The sequence below is a fragment of the Salmo salar genome, chromosome ssa04 (assembly GCF_905237065.1).
Source record: "Salmo salar chromosome ssa04, Ssal_v3.1, whole genome shotgun sequence".
Lineage (NCBI taxonomy): Eukaryota > Metazoa > Chordata > Actinopteri > Salmoniformes > Salmonidae > Salmo > Salmo salar.
In genome coordinates, this window is record NC_059445.1 from 8,273,994 (window position 1) to 8,294,482 (window position 20,489).

General features: G+C 43.5%; 1 protein-coding gene across 2 annotated transcripts; it reads left to right on the plus strand.

Moving 5' to 3' along the window:
• The first annotated feature begins 382 nt into the window (after positions 1-382).
• LOC106602208 (E3 ubiquitin-protein ligase TRIM58) lies at positions 383-20,301 on the plus strand. 2 transcript variants are annotated; one of them, XM_014194711.2, is made up of 16 exons: positions 383-596; positions 8,019-8,247; positions 11,868-12,451; positions 12,949-13,044; positions 13,729-13,884; positions 14,498-14,575; positions 14,788-14,926; positions 15,825-15,875; positions 15,982-16,032; positions 16,144-16,188; positions 16,292-16,336; positions 16,439-16,489; positions 17,502-17,555; positions 17,679-17,705; positions 17,941-18,116; positions 18,368-20,301. In XM_014194711.2, the coding sequence occupies exons 2-16, from the start codon at positions 8,109-8,111 to the stop codon at positions 18,740-18,742; spliced, it is 2,067 nt and encodes a 688-aa protein (XP_014050186.2). In that variant the 5' UTR covers positions 383-596; positions 8,019-8,108; the 3' UTR covers positions 18,743-20,301. The 2 variants fall into 2 exon arrangements, with proteins under 2 accessions (XP_014050186.2, XP_014050187.2); XM_014194712.2 differs by lacking the exon at positions 16,439-16,489.
• Positions 20,302-20,489: the final 188 nt, after the last annotated feature.

Sequence of the window (20,489 nt, forward strand, 5' to 3'; positions counted from 1 at the left end):
CATGTAATACGGTTGTGTGCGTCAAAGGGCCTCCATCTCTGGGAAAATGCTACCTTAGTTATGGGAGTTTAGGCTAGAGAGTAAAGAGGGGTAATGCTTGAACAGTGCCATGAGTTAATCCTTACAAATCCTTTAAAGGATGTCAGACAGGTGTGGAAAAAGAGAGAGAGAGAGGCAGAGAGAGAGAGCAAGAGAGGGAGAGAGAGAGCAAGAGAGAGAGAGAGAGAGCGAGAGAGCGAGAGAGAGAGAGAGAGAGAGAGAGAGAATTAAATGCATACCTGAACCTGGTCGGCACACCTGTCTGGCTGGTTGGATTGGCTGAGGGAGGGAGGGAGGGAGGGAGGGAGGGAGGGAGGGAGGGAGGGAGGGAGGGAGGGAGGGACTGACTGTAAAGTCTGCAGTTACTCCATCATGATGAAAAAAACCTCAGTCTATCTCTGGATACCTGTTGAAAGCAGTGAGGAAAAGACAGAAAGTGAGAAAAGGGAAAAAGTGTGTAACAAGGAACAACTATAGAGAGATAGAGGAGGGGAAGACTGACAGAAGACAGGACACTGGACATTATCCACTTGGAAGTCTCAAGGACCACAGAACAGGTACTAGGTCCATCTCAAAATGATAAAGTCCTAACTAATAAGCAAGTGTTTTGCATATATTTTAAAGCCTAAGCATATGTAAATGTGTGGAAAGTCTCAGGTGGAGACCCAAACTAAGTCCTGAAAAATGTAGAAGTACTGAGACTAGGAATGCTTAGCTATTTTGCATGTGTCTCCTTCAATATCGAACTACATTAGGCCTCAACATAGATGTCATTTAAATATCTAGCTAACAATAGCTAGCAGTAGAATGGACTCAAAAACACTGACTATTTCCCTAGTACTATTCCACAGTAGGCCTAGCTCCTTCTAACCAGCTAGCTATTTCTCCCGTAGGTAGCTAACTGCAGGGCTCCGAAATGAAGGGTGTCCTGTTGTCCCGGTGATGATAAAATGTCTGGAATGTCTGGGAAGATTCAAACAGACTCTGGAACAGTTCTGGGAGGATAGATCCAAATTCTTACAACTACTGTACATAAAAAAAACATATAATAATAATACTCTGTTAAAGCTGATGCAAGAGATTAGAACGTTTAGCTTAAACCGTTGATAAGCCATTATTTATGCACATTTTAAGCGCAGCAATGCGCACTCAGCAGTAGGCTATGTGCCAATGTTCCAAAATGCAATTCATGGGAACACACCGTTCTAAAGAGCTACAGTCAGGCTACACAAAATAGATTTACATACACTAGTATTCCAATGTTGACTTTTTAAGAGGCCATTTTTTGGGGTGAATTTCTGGCTCAGCCCCATTTATCTATTTCAGTAGTAGGCTACTCTTATTAGCGAATTAAATCACTGTGAATGACCTGGGTTCTCGAGTAGACCCATGTTGGCATATCAAAACATAAATAAAAATATGTAGGCTATTTTAATTTGGAATTTTTCATCTTCATTTTGGGGAGATTTAAATTGCACTTAGGGATGATTCTGGGATGGTGATAAAAACGGTTAGTCTCATTGGCCAGAAAGGTGAAATCAACCGATTTACTCCATTACTGACTGTCTAATTATAATAGGCTAGTAGTGATTGATTACTAGTAGAATAAAACTGTCTTGATATACTGAACTCATGATGGATCTCCTCTTTCTCTTTCCATTTCCATTTTACAGCCTGCAGCCACACATTAATAGATGTTTATTCTCCCGTTGAAAATACGATTATTTTAGCGCAGTGTGACTTCTATTAACACCATGTCACAAGAATGTTTTTTGAAAAAAAAAACATCTGTTTTAACCATTGACTGTCAATCACTTCTATAGTTCAGATTAAATAATTCGGTGTGATGAACCAATAACAAAGGGGGAAATGCAGAGAACAAGGTAAATACATTTTAGCAGTTGTAGCCTATTTAGATTGTCATTAAGGAGAGACGTCTATTGGATAAATGTGTTAACTCCACTCTTGCTGCGGAAAAAAAGGGCTAGTTTTCAGACATTGTACGCGGGTTTTGAATTGTCAACGAATTCCGACTTCAGTGCTTTCAAATGAGTTCCGACATTGAGCGCGGGCTCCTGTGGTCAGATAAAAACAAATAATAATAATAAATTAAAAAATAACATCATTTTTTTAAATGTGCCTCTTGGCCCCCTATAGGCTCACAATTGATCAATCACATTCATTTATTATGCAGTTTATTTGAACATTAATAATCAGTTACCCAATCAAGGCAGGGCCAGCCCCCTACCTCCTCTCCTCCCCCATCTGATGATTATCAGAGTGGCAGCAGGCAGCAGGCTGTCTACACTCATTGAGAGCGGGCTCCTGAGTCTTCCTGTGGTTGGCGGTTGCAGTAAAAAAAATACAAAATATATACTACATACAGTATAATGTATATATAATATATAACCCTTAAACTCAACTCTGGATCTCAAAGCCAGTTCCACTGCATTTGTTCATTGTTCCCCACTAATCAGGTACTGATTTAGACCTGGGACACCAGGTAGGCACAATTAATTAGGTAGAACAGAAAACCAGCAGGCTCCGGACCTCGTAGGGTAAGAGCTAAGTACCTCTGGTATGTAATATTAAGATACAGTATATAATAGAAACATAATATATTTCCTTTATTATTATTATTTGTTTTTATAAAAAGTATATAATTTATTTTGCTTTCTCTTGGGCCAACCACGGCCTAGCCCCACCACGGGCATGGGCCCTCCAGGGGCTTCTGCCCTGGTAATCTCCTGCATTAATCTGGCCCTGGTCCCTTGTGTGTTGGACTATATCGTAGTCTACCACACTTTGAGTTCTATCAACTTTAAGTCCTGTGTGACTGAGAGTCTTGTCCCACAAAATATGTGTCTTTGATAGCCTACCTCTGTACATTTATCTGCATCCAATAGATGATGGAAATGGAAGTATTATGTCATTGATTTCACATTGCCTTGTCACCTGATAGTTGATGATAAGTAGTAGAAGAACTCAAGGTACAGATGCATGATGAGAGAGATGGCAAGTACCTGTGGATTTTCCTGCAAGAAAACATTAGTATGAGATAACACAGTGAAGGAAGTGAACAAGTGCATTCTATTTAAACCGTTATGGCTTTGGGTGACCAAAGCCAATCGTGTCATGCATGTCATGCATTTTATCAACAAATTCAAATACTACTAACTTATATAAAAAAAGGCTGATTTGTCCCATATTTCAATCAAATATTCCGACCTGTCACTTGCAGTCACGTTGCGCTTATGAAAATATATATAATATCGTAAAGATGTGGTAGCCTAAACCTACTGGTGATGTTAAACACGTGTTCTTCAATCATTTTAAAGATCTGATATGCTATGCAGAGCAGTGCATCACAAGACATGACATAGGCCAATGTCATAGGCCTATGGTTAACTAATCATATTTTTCAAATCCTTAAGGCAAAATTCATTCTAACCTTGGAGAGGACAGTTAAGCCTTACTACTTACAAGTGTGCTTCCGAGAAAGAGCTGCAAAAGTAAGTAACTAGCTGTATTAGGCGGAAATATAGAAAGTAATTTCATCAAACTTTTGAGGCTCTTCATTCAAAATATAGATGTTTTTCTTGAGACAATATGTGTGGGCATAGGCAGATGTTGCAATTGGAGGATGCATTTTGTGCATATTCTATAATGTTATTCAATAGGCTACATCTGTCCGTACAAACGTTGAGAAATTATGACGTAATTTAAATTTGTATTGCTCTCTGGCATCTTAAACGTGTGCACTTCCCCATGAGCTCTCTCTGTGTGTGTGTGTGCATATGGATATTTTACATGTGGCCACCCTAGTATGGCTACTGACATTAACCATAAACAAATTAAAGATAATTATAAGTACTAAGACCATAACATAGTGTCATGATTGTCGTCTGGAAAGGACCAAAACGCAGCGGGTTGTATACTCATCTTCTTTTAATAGGAGAAAGAAGGAAAAGCAAACAAACACGTATACAAAAAAAATCACAAAAAATGATGAACGACGAAATACAGTCTTATCAGGCATAGACAGCTAAACAAGCACAACCTCCCACAAATCACAAACAAACACATCCTAATATATAGGACTCTCAATCAAAGGCAACTAGACAACCCCTGCCTCCAATTGAGAGTCCACACCCCAATGAACTAAACATAGAAACAGACTAACTAGAAAGAACATAGAAATAGACTAACAGAGCAGTGACCAAAAAACCCGGAAATAATAAATCAAACACCCTACTACATAAACCATCACCCCGAAACACATAAACAAAATACCCTCTGCCACGTCATGACCAAACTACAATAGCAAATAATCTTTATACTGGTCAGGACGTGACAGTACCCCCTCCCCCTAAAGGTGCATACCCCAGATGCACCTCATAAATAAACAAACCAAAAAAAAAAAAATACAAAAAGAAAAATTCCCCTATAAACTAAAGGGAGGGAAGGGAGGGTGGCTGCCGTCAACGACGGCACCTGTGTTACACCCCCCCTCCCCAACCCACCTATATCGGAGGCGGCTCAGGTGCGGGACGTGGACCCCGCTCCACCCTCTGCGTCACCCACTTAGGTGGCGCCCCTGGCCGCGTCAGAGGACTGGTGGGCGACACTGACTTCGCCCGGCTGGCGGGCGATTCTTGCTGCGCCCGGCTGGCGGGTGACTCTGGCTGCGCCCGGCTGGCGGGTGACTCTGGCTGCGCCTGGCTGGCAGGCGGCGATGGCTGTGCCCGGCTGGCGGGCGGCGATGGCTGCGCCCGGCCGGCGGGCGGCGATGGCTGCGCCCGGCTGACGGGCGACCCTTGCTGCGCCCGGCTTGCGGGCGGCGATAGCTGCGCCCGGCTGGCGGGCGGCGATGACTGCGCCCGGCTGGCGGGCGGCGATGGCTACGCCCGGCTGACGGGCGGCGATGGCTGCGCCCGGCTGGCAGACGACCCTGGCGGCTCCTGACTGGCGGGCGGCTCTGGCGGCTCCTGACTGGCGGGCGGCTCTGGCGGCTCCAGACTGGCGGGCGGCTCTGGCGGCTCCAGACTGGCGGGCGGCTCTGGCGGCTCCAGACTGGCGGGCGGCTCCAGACTGGCGGGCGGCTCTGGCGGCACCAGACTGGCGGGCGGCTCTGGCGGCACCAGACTGGCGGGCTGCTCTGGCGGCACCAGACTGGCGGGCGGCTCTGGAGGCACCAGACTGGTGAGGCTGGGCTGACGCACTAGAAGCCTGATGCGTGGGGCTGGTACAGGATGTGCCAGTCTGGGCACACGCACCTCAGGGCTAGTGCGGGGAGCGGGAACAGGCCGAGTCGGCCTGGGTTGACGCACTAGAAGCCTGATGCGTGGGGCTGGTACTGGACGTGCCAGCCTGGAGACACGCACCTCAGGGCTAGTGTGGGGAGCGGGAACAGGCCGAGTCGGACTGGGTTGACGCACTAGAAGCCTGATGCGTGGGGCTGGTACTGGACGTGCCAGCCTGGAGACACGCACCTCAAGGCTAGTGCGTGTAGCGGGAAACACTGGACCGTAGAGGCGCACTGGCGGTCTTGAGCGCAGGGCTGGCATCAACCCTACTGGCTGGATGCCCACTTTCCCCTGGCACATGCGGGGCGCTGGTACTGCGCGTACCGGCCTGAAAATACCCGGCCTTGCCACAGCACACATCACCCCAAAGCACGGGCCCTGTCCAGTATGTCTCTGCCCAAAAAGGGTACGGGTAGCTGGCCTGGGGCTCCATCCTCGCCCCGCCAAACTGCTCTTGTGCCCCCCCCAAAAAAAATATTGGGGCTGCCTCTCGGGCTCCCTTACCAGCCGTGTTCCCCGGTCCTCGCCAGATTTCCTCCGCTGCTTGGTCCTGTTGTGCTGTGTAGTTCTGTCACAGCTGTCGTGGAAGAGCGAATGGGACCAAGGCGCAGCGGGTTGCGTGTTCAACATATTTATTATAAAAAAATGCGAACACCACGGAAAAACAATAAACAAACTAACGACAGGAACAGAGAAGCAGGCTCAACAAAAGCAGTGCTCTCAAACAACTACCCACAAGTGACAAACAAAACACATACCTATTTATAGGACTCCCAATCAGAGGCAACTAGAAACACCTGCCTCCAATTGAGAGTCCAGCACCCAACCTACACATAGAAAAACTACCCTAGAACATACACATAGAAATACAAACATAGAGCAGTGACCAAAAAACCCAGAAATAATAAATCAAACACCCTACTACATACACCATCACCCCGAAACACATAAACAAAATACCCTCTGCCACGTCCTGACCAAACTACAATAGCAAATAATCTTTATACTGGTCAGGACATGACACATATCCTGTATGGTCATGACATAGGCTGGGTTGTTATAACATAGCCTGGGTGGTGGTGACATAGCCTAGGCGGTGGTGACATAAGCTGGGTGGTCATGACATAGCCTGAGTGGTTTTGACATAGCATGTGTGGTCATGACATAGCCTAGGTAGTGATTTGTGAAAGTGACATTGTGTGAGCCCCAAATAGCAGTTTAGGTTTACAGAGTGCAAACGAGTAAGTGAGGATTACTAGCAGTCTTATTTTGTGTTTTAAACATATTGCCTAATTATAGTGCATGTTTAAAGATGTTTCCTGTCAGGAAGAGCCTGTGGCCTAACAACAGCCTGAAAGCCTATTGATCCTTGTTTTCTCCAACCAGACCAGGTTGTTTTTACCATGTTGCAATAGGCTACAGTATCAGCGCTGGTTGAGGTCGCCTCTGTGCTGCCGGTCCTACTTCATTCCACCCCCTGTCTGATGTGACAGGTGCAGGCCTACTGTGTGTAACTAGAGTAAACATCATTCAGAGTGCACAGACCACATTCTTCTACATTATCTCACAGGCAGCCATGCTTGACTGAGACAAATGTTCCTCTGTGGAGGACACTGTGTGTGTGTGTGTGTGTGTGTGTGTGTGTGTGTGTGTGTGTGTGTGTGTGTGTGTGTGTGTGTGTGTGTGTGTGTGTGTGCGTGCATATGGATATTTTACATGTGGCCACCCTAGTATGGCTACTAACGTTAACCATAAACAAATGAAATAAAATTATAAGTACTAAGACCATGACATATCCTGGGTGGTCATGACATAGGTTGGGTTGTGATGACATAGCCTGGGTGGTTTTGACATAGCATGTGTGGTAATGACATAGCCTAGGTAGTGATTTGTGAAAGTGACATTGTGTGAGCCCCAAATAGCAGGTTAGGTTTACAGAGTGCAAACGAGTAAGTGAGGATTACTAGCAGTCTTATTTTGTGTTTTAAACATATTGCCTAATTATAGTGCATGTTTAAAGATGTTTCCTGTCAGGAAGAGCCTGTGGCCTAACAACAGCCTGAAAGCCTATTGATCCTTGTTTTCTCCAACCAGACCAGGTTGTTTTTACCATGTTGCAATAGGCTACAGTATCAGCGCTGGTGAGGTCGCCTCTGTGCTGCCGGTCCTACTTCATTCCACCCCCTGTCTGATGTGACAGGTGCAGGCCTACTGTGTGTAACTAGAGTAAACATCATTCAGAGTGCACAGACCACATTCTTCTACATTATCTCACAGGCAGCCATGCTTAACTGAGACAAATGTTCCTCTGTGGAGGACACTGTGTGTGTGTGTGTGTGTGTGTGTGTGTGTGTGTGTGTGTGTGTGTGTGTGTGTGTGTGTGTGTGTGTGTGTGTGTGTGCGTGTGCGTGTCCGTGTGTGTGTGTGTGCTGTAATACAGTGCCGACAGACAGTACCTAAACTAAAGGGACATTTGCACACTCTCAATCCACCTAATACCTGGGAGCTCCTGCCCCCTAGCTGCAGAGATCCAGACAAGTAGCCCTACCAGCCAGCCCTAACGTCTCCCCAGCCCCAGCCAGGCTCCATCTGAGCTGGGCAGATTCCTCTCAAACTGAGCTGGGCAGATTCTTCTTTAATGACACCTAACTCTTGTGTTCTGTTGCCCCCTAGCTGCAGAGCTAGAGACCAGTAGCCCTACCAACCAGCCCTACCGTCTCCCCAACAGAGGTCCAGACCACTAGCTCTACCGTTTTCCCCAGCATGGCTCTCTCCGGGCCGGGTGGCTTCCTCTCTGAGGATCAGTTCATCTGTTCTATCTGCCTGGATGTATTCACCAACCCAGTCTCCACACCCTGTGGTCACAGCTACTGTCTGGACTGCATCTCCACTTACTGGGATGGTATGTATTGTGGCTTTGTATATACTGTACACTACCTGAAAAATAAAAGTTTACATAGGCCTATATCCTGCACACTACCTGAAAAATAAATGTTTACATAGTCCTATATACTGTACACTACCTGAAATATACATGTTTACATAGGCCTATATACTGTACACTACCTGAAATATAAATGTACATAGTCCTATATACTGTACACTACCTGAAATATACATGTTTACATAGGCCTATATACTGTACACTACCTGAAATATAAATGTTTACATAGGCCTATATACTGTACACTACCTGAAATATACATGTTTACATAGCCCTATATACTGTACACTTCCTGAAATACAAATGTACGTTTGTTTGTATGTTTACATAGGCCTATATACTGTACACTACCTGAAATACAAATGTACGTTTGTTTGTATGTTTACATAGGCCTATGTACTGTATATTACCTGAAATATAAATGTACATAGGCCTATATACTGTAAATTACCTGAAATATAAATGTTTACATAGGCCTATATACTGTACACTACCTGAAATGTAACTGTTTACATAGGCCTATATACTGTATATTATCTGAAAAATAAATGTACATAGGCCTATATACTGTAAATTGCCTGAAATATAAATGTTTACATAGGCCTATATACTGTACACTACCTGAAATATAAATGTATGTTTGTTTGTATGTTTACATAGGCCTATACAGTGAGGGGAAAAAGTATTTGATCCCCTGCTGATTTTGTACGTTTGCCCACTGACAAAGAAACGATCAGTCTATCATTTTAATGGCAGGTTTATTTGAACAGTGAGAGACAGAATAACAACAAAAAAATCCAGAAAAACTGTCAAAAATGTTATAAATTGATTTGCACTTTAATAAGGTAAATAAGTATTTGACCCCCTCTCAATCAGAAAGATTTCTGGCTCCCCGGTGTCTTTTACAGGTAACAAACTGAGATTAGGAGAACACTCTTAAAGGGAGTGCTCCTAATCTCAGTTTGTTACCTGTATAAAAGACACCTGTCCACAGAAGCAATCAATCAATCAGATTCCAAACTCTCCACCATGGCCAAGACCAAAGAGCTCTCCAAGGATGTGAGGGACAAGATTGTAGACCTACACAAGGCTGGAATGGGCTACAAGACCATCGCCAAGCAGCTTGGTGAGAAGGTGACAACAGTTGGTGCGATTATTTGCAAATGGAAGAAACACAAAAGAACTGTCAATCTCCCTCGGCCTGGGGCTCCATGCAAGATCTCACCTCATGGAGTTGCAATGATCATGAGAACGGTGAGGAATCAGCACAGAACTACATGGGAGGATCTTGTCAATGATCTCAAGGCAGCTGGGACGATAGTGACCAAGAAAACAATTGGTAACACACTACGCTGTGAAGGACTGAAATCCTGCAGCGCCCGCAAGGTCTCCCTGCTCAAGAAAGCACATATACATGCCCGTCTGAAGTTTGCCAATGAACATCTGAATGATTCAGAGGACAACTGGGTGAAAGTGTTGTGGTCAGATGAGACCAAAATGGAGCCCTTTGGCATCAACTCAACTCGCCGTGTTTGGAGGAGGAGGAATGCTGCCTATGACCCCAAGAACACCATCCCCACCATCAACCATGGAGGTGGAAACATTATGCTTTGGGGGTGTTTTTCTGCTAAGGGGACAGGACAACTCCACCGCATCAAAGGGACGATGGACGGGGCCATGTACCGTCAAATCTTGGGTGAGAACCTCCTTCCCTCAGCCAGGGCAATGAAAATGAGTCGTGGATGGGTATTCCAGCATGACAATGTCCCAAAACACACGGCCAAGGCAACAAAGGAGTGGCTCAAGAAGAAGCACATTAAGGTCCTGGAGTGGCCTAGCCAGTCTCCAGACCTTAATCCCATAGAAAGTCTGTGGAGGGAGCTGAAGGTTTGAGTTGCCAAACGTCAGCCTCGAAACCTTAATGACTTGGAGAAGATCTGCAAAGAGGAGTGGGACAAAATCCCTCCTGAGATGTGTGCAAACCTGGTGGCCAACTACAAGAAACGTCTGACCTCTGTGATTGCCAACAAGGGTTTTGCCACCAAGTACTAAGTCATGTTTTGCAGAGGGGTCAAATACTTATTTCCCTCATTAAAATGCAAATCATTTTATAACATTTTTGACATGCGTTTTTCTGGACTTTTTTGTTGTTATTCTGTCTCTCACTGTTCAAATAAACCTACCATTAAAATTATAGATGATAATTTCTTTGTCAGTGGGCAAACGTACAAAATCACCAGGGGATCAAATACTTTTTTCCCTCTGTATACTGTACACTACCTGAAATATAAATGTACATAGGCCTATATACTGTACACTACCTGAAATGTAAATGTTTACATAGGTCTGTATACTGTAAACAACTTGAAATATAAATGTTTACGTAGTCCTATATACTGTAAATTACCTGTAATATAAATGTACATAGGCCTATATACTGTACACTACCAGAAATATAAATGTTTACATAGGCCTATATACTGTACACTACCTGTAATATAAATGTACATAGGCCTATATACTGTACACTACCTGAAATATAAATGTTTACATATGCCTATATACCGTAATTTCCGGACTATTAAGCACACATGAATTTAAGCCGCACCCACTGAATTAAAAAATATATATATTATTTTGAACATAAATAAGCCACACATGTCTATAAGCCGCAGGTGCCTACCGGTACATTGAAACAAATTAACTTTACACAGGCTTTAACGAAACACGGCTTGTAACAAAAATAAATAGGCTTTAACGAAGCACGGCTTGTAACAAAAATAAATCGGCTTTAACGAAACACGGCTTGTAACAAAAATAAATAGGCTTTAACGAAGCACGGCTTGTAACAAAAATAAATAGGCTTTAACGAAACACGGCTTGTAACAAAAATAAATAGGCTTTAACGAAACACGGCTTGTAACAAAAAATACAAAATTAGCAGTAAACAGTAGCCTACCACTATCTTCCTCCTCCTGTGCACTGAAACCACTGAAGTCATCTCCTTCGGTGTCGGAGTTGAATAGCCTCAGAATTGCTTCATCCGAAATTGTATTGTTTTCATTGTCACTCTCGTCACTTTCATCCGGAGGTAAATCCCCCGCTGAGCCCTCTTCAACACGCAGCAGTCCAGCCTTTCGAAACCCGTTGATGATAGTGGATTTTTTGACAATGCTCCACGCTGTCAGGACCCACAAATTTGAAAGCGGGAAAAATCCATATATTAGCCGCGTCATTGTTTAAGCCGCGAAGTTCAAAGTGTGGGAAAAAAGTTGCGGCTTATAGTCCGGAATTTACGGTACTGTATACAACATGAAATGTAAATGTTTACATAGGCCTATATACTTTAAATTACCTGTAATATAAATGTTCATATTCCTATATACTGTACACTGCCTGAAATATAAATGTAAATTTGTTTGTATGTTTACATAGGCCCTATACATGCAACAACTTACATCCATGCAACCTTATTGGTTGTTTTCTATTAGTAAGCCTATTTCATCACGTCCCTATTCAGAGATCAATTGTATTCCGCCATGTGAAAGAATTAAGTGAAGTGTAACTTGTTGTTGAAGGAGGAGGAGGGAAGACGTGTGTCTGCCCGCTGTGTAAGGAGAGCTTCAGGAAGAGGCCGGACCTTCACATCAACCGCACCCTGAAGGAGATCACCGAGCAGTTTAAGAAGATGGCGGACGGATTGGACGGGTGGCCCATGGTGATTGAAGGAGGGATTGGGAGTCAAGGTTGGGGTGGCGGTGGTAATGAGGGGGTGTCAAACGGGGTTGAGCGTCCTACGGTCCCTCAAAGACCCCCAGGGATGGGCGTGATGCCTGGGGATTTGTTGTTGGAGATGAAGACCAGGTTCCAGAGACCTTCGAACTCCAGAACCCCTCCGCCTGTCCTCCACCCCCACCCGACCTCACCCTTCTCCTCCAACACCACCGCCCTCTCGTCCCCTGACCCTCCTGTCGCCCCACGCAGATACACCCTGAGCGGGCCGGCTGATTCCTCCGCCGATGCGCCTCTCTGTCCTGAACACCAGAGGGTGCTGGAGTTCTTCTGCCGGACCGACCAGACGTGTGGGTGTGCCGTGTGCATGGAGGGAGAGCACCACGGACACCAGGTTATACCAGCCAAGAGAGAGTGGCTCATCAAGAAGGTAAAGAGAGGGACAGCGGTGGAGGAGCACGTGTGTGAACTAATTCTGATGGAGATGTAGGATATTCCAATTGCAATGCTACTACTGTAGATTTGATTAAATTCATGAAGTGAAATGAAAACATACTGTATTAACCAAAGCTATAGAGTCCGTTTAATCAACTCTACAGTAAAGACCCTGGGTGTTTGAAACATTGTTCAAATTGTATTAATCACACGCTTCGTAAACAGCCAGTGTAGACTAACAGTGAAATGCTTACTTCTCTCTTCCAAACAACGGAGAGTGAAAGCAAATAGAGAAATAATAGAAAAGTTAAACATGTAATAATAAAGTAATAATAGATAGACAATGAGTAATGATAACTTGGCTATATACACGGTGTACCAGTAGCGAGTCGATGTGAAGGGGTACGAGGTCATTGAGGTAGATATGTACATATTAAGAATAAGTAATAAGTACATTGCAGTATGTTGACTCTGGTCTGTTTCTGTATGCAGTCTCAGTTGGACATCACAGAGGCGGAGCTGAGGGACATGATCACACAGAGAGAAAAGAAGGTGGAGGATATCAGGACATCACTGGAGGACATACAGGTGGGTCTCTGGAACACACACACACAGACACACACAGTACACACACACAGTACAGACACAATACACACACACAGACACACACACACACAATACACACACACACAGAACACACACACACAGTACACACACACTCAGACACGGACACACACACACACACAGTACACACACACAGTACAGACACAATACATACACACAGAGAACACACACACAGACACAGTACACACACACCGACACAGTGCACACACACACACACAGCGCACACACACACACACACAGTACACACACACAGTACAGACACAATACATACACACAGACACACACACAGTACACAATACACACACAGAGAACACACACACAGACACAGTACACACACACCGACACAGTGCACACACACACACAGCGCACACACACAGAGACACAGTACACACACACATAACACACACACAGACACAGTACACACACACATAACACACACAGAACAAACACACAGACACAGTACACACACGCACAGAACACACACACAGACAACGAACACACACGCAGATACAGAGCTGTTGTATCTGTCTTTTTTCCCTCTCCCTGCTCTCTCTCTTCTCCTTCCTCCTCTCTCTCTCTCCCCTCCCCTCTTTCTCTTTCCTCCCCCTCTCCCTGCACCTCATCATCCCCCTCTCCCTCTTTTCCCAGGCGTGTGCGGAGCATGAGACAGCGGGCAGCATGCATGTGTTCTCTGCCCTGGTGAGCTCTGTGGAGAGGAGCCAGGCAGAGCTGCTGGAGATGATAGAGATGTCACAGCGGGCTGCACAGCACCGAGGACACACCCTCATCAGAGACCTAGAGCAGGTCTCTTTTTATTCATTCATTTTATTTCAGAGAATGGTTTATTTCAGAGAGAATGGTTTATTTCAGAGAGAATGGTTTATTTCAGAGAGAATGGTTTATTTCAGAGTGAATGGTTTATTTCAGAGAGAATGGTTTATTTCAGAGAGAATGGTTTATTTCAGAGTGAATGGTTTATTTCAGAGTGAATGGTTTATTTCAGAGAGAATGGTTTATTTCAGAGAGAATGGTTTATTTCAGAGAGAATGGTTTATTTCAGAGAGAATGGTTTATTTCAGAGAGAATGGTTTATTTCATCAAGAGGACAATGATATCAATCGCAGCGAAGGCGGAGTTATTTTTTTACAATTTACAATCCAAGAACTAGACATCGACACAATATTATTAAAACTTAAATCTCACAAAATGTGATGCATTGTACTAGATTTGGCTAAACAGCTCATTTACATCTTCAGTAGGTGATCAATAAAATAAATTCATGCTGCTATTTTTTTTTTTGCTACTGATATTGGTGATTGTTGTCTTTGTGACTGTGTTGCTGCAATGGTTGACAAACCAATTTCCCTCTGGGATTATTAAAAATAAAGTATTTATTCTCTTTTCTTTCCTATCATAGGAGATCTCTGAGCTGAGGAAGAGAAGCGCCACCCTCACCCAGCTAGCCCAGTCTGATGACTACGTACTTTTCTTCAAGGTTAGAGACTCTTTCTGTTCATCACATCTTTTTTTTCTTTATTGATCCTTTTCAACAATTTCTACCTTTTTTTAAACAGTTTTTTCCTTCAGTTATCTTAGTTACAAGGTAAGAGGTACTTTTCCTTTCCATTCTCTTCATTTAAAATTATCTTGCTACTTGTTTTTTTTCTAATTAATTTATTCCTCCATTCTCTTTATTCCTCTTCTCAGACATTCTCCACCCCGCCTCAGACCAGGGATTGGTCGGATGCTGTCGTGACCTCTGACCTCACCTCAGGGGCAGTGCTTCTGACTGTCAATCAAATGGTGGAGCGGTTTCGGGAGGAGCTCAAGAGACTGCCGGAGATCTGTGAGTTATGGCTGACCGTTGTAGAACTCCTATACATTCTATCTATGAGTACTATCAGTTTCCCAGTGGGCAAAACTGGTTGAAATTACATCAAGATTTCACCACTTTTGCTCGCTGGGTTGTTGCAAGTGACACACAGAGAATATCACCAATACTGTAGTGTTGAGACAGTCTAACTTTACCTTATGAGCACTACTAGGCTACGATACTGTGGTGTTGTGGCAGTCTAACTTTACTTTATTAACACTACTAGGCTACAATACTGTAGTGTTGAGATGGTCTAACTTTACTTTAAGAACACTACTACAATACTGTAGTGTTGTGACGGTCTAACTTTACTTTATGAACACGACTAGGCTACAATACAGTATGTAGAGGATGATGTAGACCAGCGATTCTCAACTGGTGGGTCGTGACCCAAATTTAGGTCGCAAGCGGTTTTGAATGGGTCGTGTGTGTGTCAGGAAAATAAATAAAAAACATAATAAAAAAATACTCCAGTCTGAACTTAAACGACATAAACCAGGTAGAAAGTGTGTATAAATGATAATGAACTTAATCTCTGAACAATTTTTCTTCAATCACAGTATTTTCAATATAAAGCTATTAGCAGTACTATTTTTGTTGTCTAAAACCAGTGAGTTTATTAACAATCTTCATCAAGAACATGGGCAAAATGTATTTATTGACAATGAAAGAGGTGGGAATGTTGTTCCCTTTTCATATAATTCCTATATTTAATAGCATTAAACATTTTTTTCAGATTATATTTTGCCAATTATTTTTCCCAATGCAAATATTGTGTCGTGACTGAGACAACCTGGTTAATTTTGGGTCCCAAGGCAAAACCAGTTGAGAACCCATAGACCCATACGCTGTATTGTCTTTTGTTGGCCAGGTCTGCGTCCTCAACCTCAAACAGACCAATCCGTGGAGAGATATATTCCAAGTAAGGTTTACACGCTCAAAGTACCATCCCATCTGTATCTTTTTATTTTAATTATGATCTAATATGTGTCTGATATTGATTAATGCATTCTCTTATGTTTGGCCAGGGTTGCGTCCTCAACCTCAACCAGACCAATCTGTGGGAAGATATAGTCCAAGTATGATTTTCATTCATGCCTGTGTCACACTCAAAGTCCCAGCTCCTCCCATTCTGTGTGTCTAATAATCTATACGGTATTGATTTGATGTATTCTCTTTTGTTTGGCCAGATTTGCTTTCTCAACCAAACCATGCTGTAGGAAGAAATAGTCCAAGTAAGTCCAACATAACATTCATGTCTGTCACACTCACAGACCCAACATATGTCTAATAATTCATACAGTAATTCATTTCCTGTATTCTATTTTGTTTGGCCAGATTTACCTTCTCAACCAGACCAGTCCCTGGGAAGAAGTAGTCCAAGTAAGATTTAAAATAATTCACGGCTGATTCTGTCACACTCATCCCTTTCCATTTGTTTCTAATAATAATACTGTAGTTGATTACATGATGTTGTTTTGCCAGGTTTGCGTTCTCCACCTCCACCAGAACAATCTGTAGGAAGAGATAGTCCAGGTTTGGATTCATTCATGTTTCTGTCACACGCACAGGCCCGTTCCATATGTGTCAGTTACCAATGATACATACAGTGTCTAATTAAGTGATAATGAGCGAGAAGGCGGTGTTTGGAGAATAAATTGGCACAGGTGTTGTTAGGCCCGAGACGAATATATCCTCCAAACACCGGCTTCGAGGGCATTGTCACTTTTATACAACGGGTTACCAACATATTCAAATAATGAGTGACATGTTTTCATTAAAAATGTTATCTTGATTAATTTATTCAAATTATTTCATCCTTCCACAAGATATAGGCCCGACACAGATCTAGGGTTGCTACCCAAGCCGGCTGGTTGTTCATTCTATCGGTTCGACCCAGCTTTTTCTAGTGACATTTATTTGGATACATCCACAACAATGAGCTAATGAGGCGCGATTTTGCTGGCATAGAACATTTTCTATCTCATCAGGACACTGTTGTTCAGAGGAGCTAGCCAACAACACAGCTAACACAATATCTTCAAACTGAAACTGGAAAGACTGCAAACTAGCTGCACTTCATCTCGTTTTACCTTTTTTCAATTGACATTTCTTGCAATACTGTATACCCAATGCCAGCTGATTCATGATTTCGACTGGCTGAGAAACACTCGTCCCGACTCCCGACACGTTCATTACCATGGGACACCATGGGACAGAAACAATGTTGCAAATGTCGGAGATACAGACAGCAAGGTTTATACAAATCTCCGCTTTTGAAAACTAAATGTTAGTCTAAAAGAAATGTGAGATCATGTCTAGATGATTTTTATAGTGGAGATCAAGTTCATAACTGCCCTGCCTGGGATGATGAGACAGTGGATTGCGCAGTCAGATGGAACAGAGTAAATAGGTATTTTAACGTGATAGATTTAGCCGGTGGTAATTTGTGGAATAGACACTGGCTGGAATGCGATTTTAACCAATCAGCATTTAGGATTAGACCCACCCGTTGCATAATTACATATATTCTCTTTTGTTTGGCCAGATTGGCTTTCTCAACCTCAACCAGACCAGTTAGTGGGAAGAAATCCAAAACCAAGTATGGCTTTGATTCATTTATTAACTCAAAGTCCCAGTCATGTGATAATACATACAGTATTTGATCAGGGGTTAGATGGTTTAACACCTCTCTCTCTCTCTCTCTCTCTCTCTTACACTCCAGAGGTGAGGAGAGTGCAGGAATATGCAGGTATGTACTTCCTTCTTCCTGTATCATGTTCTCTGTGTTCATGTGTCATCATTGCTAGATATAGACACAAAACTGCTGATTGAACTCTTGATTGGTGATTGATGACTTTTTCTCCCTCTTTTTCTCTGCCTCTGTTCTCTCTTTCTCTCCCCCACTCATTCTCTCCCTCTGTATGTCTCTCTCTCTCTGCCCCCCTCCCCTTCTATCTCACCCTCTCCCCTCCTCTCCTTCTCAGTGGATGTAACCCTGGACCCTCTCACCGCCCACCCCCGCCTGCTCATCTCTGACGACGGCAAGCAGGTGCGCTGCTGGGACCGCTACCAGCCCGTGCCGGACGGCCCCGAGCGCTTTGACCGTGTGGTCTGCGTCCTTGGGCGCCAGGCCTTCTCTTCAGGACGCCATTACTGGGAGGTGAGAACAGAAGCAGGGCTAGATTCATTCCAACAGCCATTAGGCTGTTGAACAATGGGGCCCGATAGATGGCGGGACTGTATGCAAGGGATTATGTGACTATATATGTGCTCACTTTCCAGTGTTGTTGTATTGCATGATATTGTATTGTAGTATATTGTAGTGTATTGATTATAGATTTTGGGTGATTTGTATTCTTACCTCACAAAATGAACGTAAATGGACAATAAAGGTATCGCATTGTATCGTAGGTGGAGGTGGGTGGGAAGACGGACTGGGACCTGGGCGTGGCTAGTCACTCCATCAGCAGGAAAGGGAAGATCACAGTAAGCCCCGCCCACGGCTACTGGTTCCTGAGTCTCCGGGATAAGAACGACTACGCCTTCCGAACGGAACCGTCGACAGCGCTGGGCCTCAACCACAAACCCAACCGTATAGGGATCTACGTAGACTGTGATAAGGGACAGGTGTCGTTCTATAACGTGGACGCTAAGATGCTCATCTATACATTCACCGACAGCTTCTCGGATGCCATTCATCCCTTCTTCAGCCCTTGCACCAATAAGTCTGGCAGGAACGAGGCGCCGCTCATCATTTGTCCTGTCTCGATGCCTCTGGTGGACTGAGATGGGTTTTAGATTTTTTGTTCATTCCTAAAGGTAGTTTCCTTCAGTCTGTCCTTGTTCAATGTTCTTCACTGAGCCAATAGGACGGGACTGGATAGGTCAAAGCAATATGGTGGAAGCTATAGTTGATGCGCCCAATATACCCAGATGTCTCATGTCAACATAAGGAAGTGAACAAGGCCAGAGGAGAGGGAACAATTTTCTGGAATGAAATACAGTCTCTTAGAACTATTCATAATGACCTCCTGTGTTCTATGGAGCTGACCAATGGATAATCTGGATACTGAGTCTGGATTGGACTGATAGTTTTGACCAATACAACCGACTATAGTCCATCAGTCTGAGAATTAAGGATTTCACCATCTGTCCTTATCACACGATGGATTAATCTGTCTATATTGGGTCATATGTATCTCAAATAGCACCCTATTCCCATATAGTCTGCTTCTTTGACCAGAGCCCTATGGGCCCTATGTATTGCATTACTATAGGGAATAGTGTCTTATTTGGGACATAACCACAGTCATACAAATAAAACATATTACTTGTATATTACAATCCAGTTTTTGAAGGATGTCCACAATAAACCAAATGTAAACTATGTGGACTGGGAGCCACCGAGTAATACCCAGAGACAAACACAAAGAATCCTTTATGAGCCAGTCAATTTAGTCATCGTATTCTACACAGAGTGGACAAAACTTTAATAACACCTGCTCTTTCCATGACATAGACTGACCAGGTGAATCCAGGTGGAAGCTATGAGCCCTTACTGATGTTACTTGTTAAATCCACTTAAATCAGTGTAGATGAAGGGGAGGAGACAGGACAAATATGGATTTTTAAGCCTTGTTACAATTGAGACATTGATTGTGTATGTGTGCCATTCAGAGGGTGAATGGGCAAGACTAAAGATTTAAGTGCCTTTGAACGGGGTATGGTGGTAGGTGCCCGGCTCACCGGTTTGTGTCAAGAACTGCAACGCTGCTGGGTTTTTCACGCTCAACCGTTTCCCGTGTGTATCAAGAATGGTCCACCACTCAATGAATGGTCTGCCAACTTGACACACCTGTGGGAAGAATTGTAGTCAACATGGGCTTGCATCCCTGCGGAACGCTTTCAACACCTTGTAGAGTCCATGCCCCGACAAAATTGAGGCTGTTCTGAGGGCAAAAGGGGGCTGTGCAACTCAATATTAGGAAGGTGTTCTTAATGTTTGCTAAACTCAGTGTATATACTGTATATAACTAACACCATCTAAAAAGAAGGCCCCTTGGTTGTGTTGGCCATCACTAATGCAGAATTACTGATCTTACACATACAGCACAATGATCACTGACTTCTGTTCAGATTGTGTAAATAGACATCAAACATACATCTATAATTACAATTTATGGAATTTGGGGATTGAACCTACCATATTGGATAGCCTGGGGTGAATGAGACTGAATACTTTTTGGAAAACTATATTAGTGACAGAATATATTTGAATCATGTTGTAATAGGAGTTCAATTGGAGGCTAATCTAATAAATCATTGCATGAATTTTTCTAAAATAACCCTGACCTTGAGATGTCCATCACTTAACTTCTTGAACTTTCTAGTACAGTATTTTGTAGGCTATTATATTATACCCTATTAGAGCCTATTAAATGAGCATATTCAATAAGGCTACAAATAAAATATGTATCCAATTGATAGGCTGCATTTTATTAAATCTGAAAGCAGGTATAGGGTTTATACCACA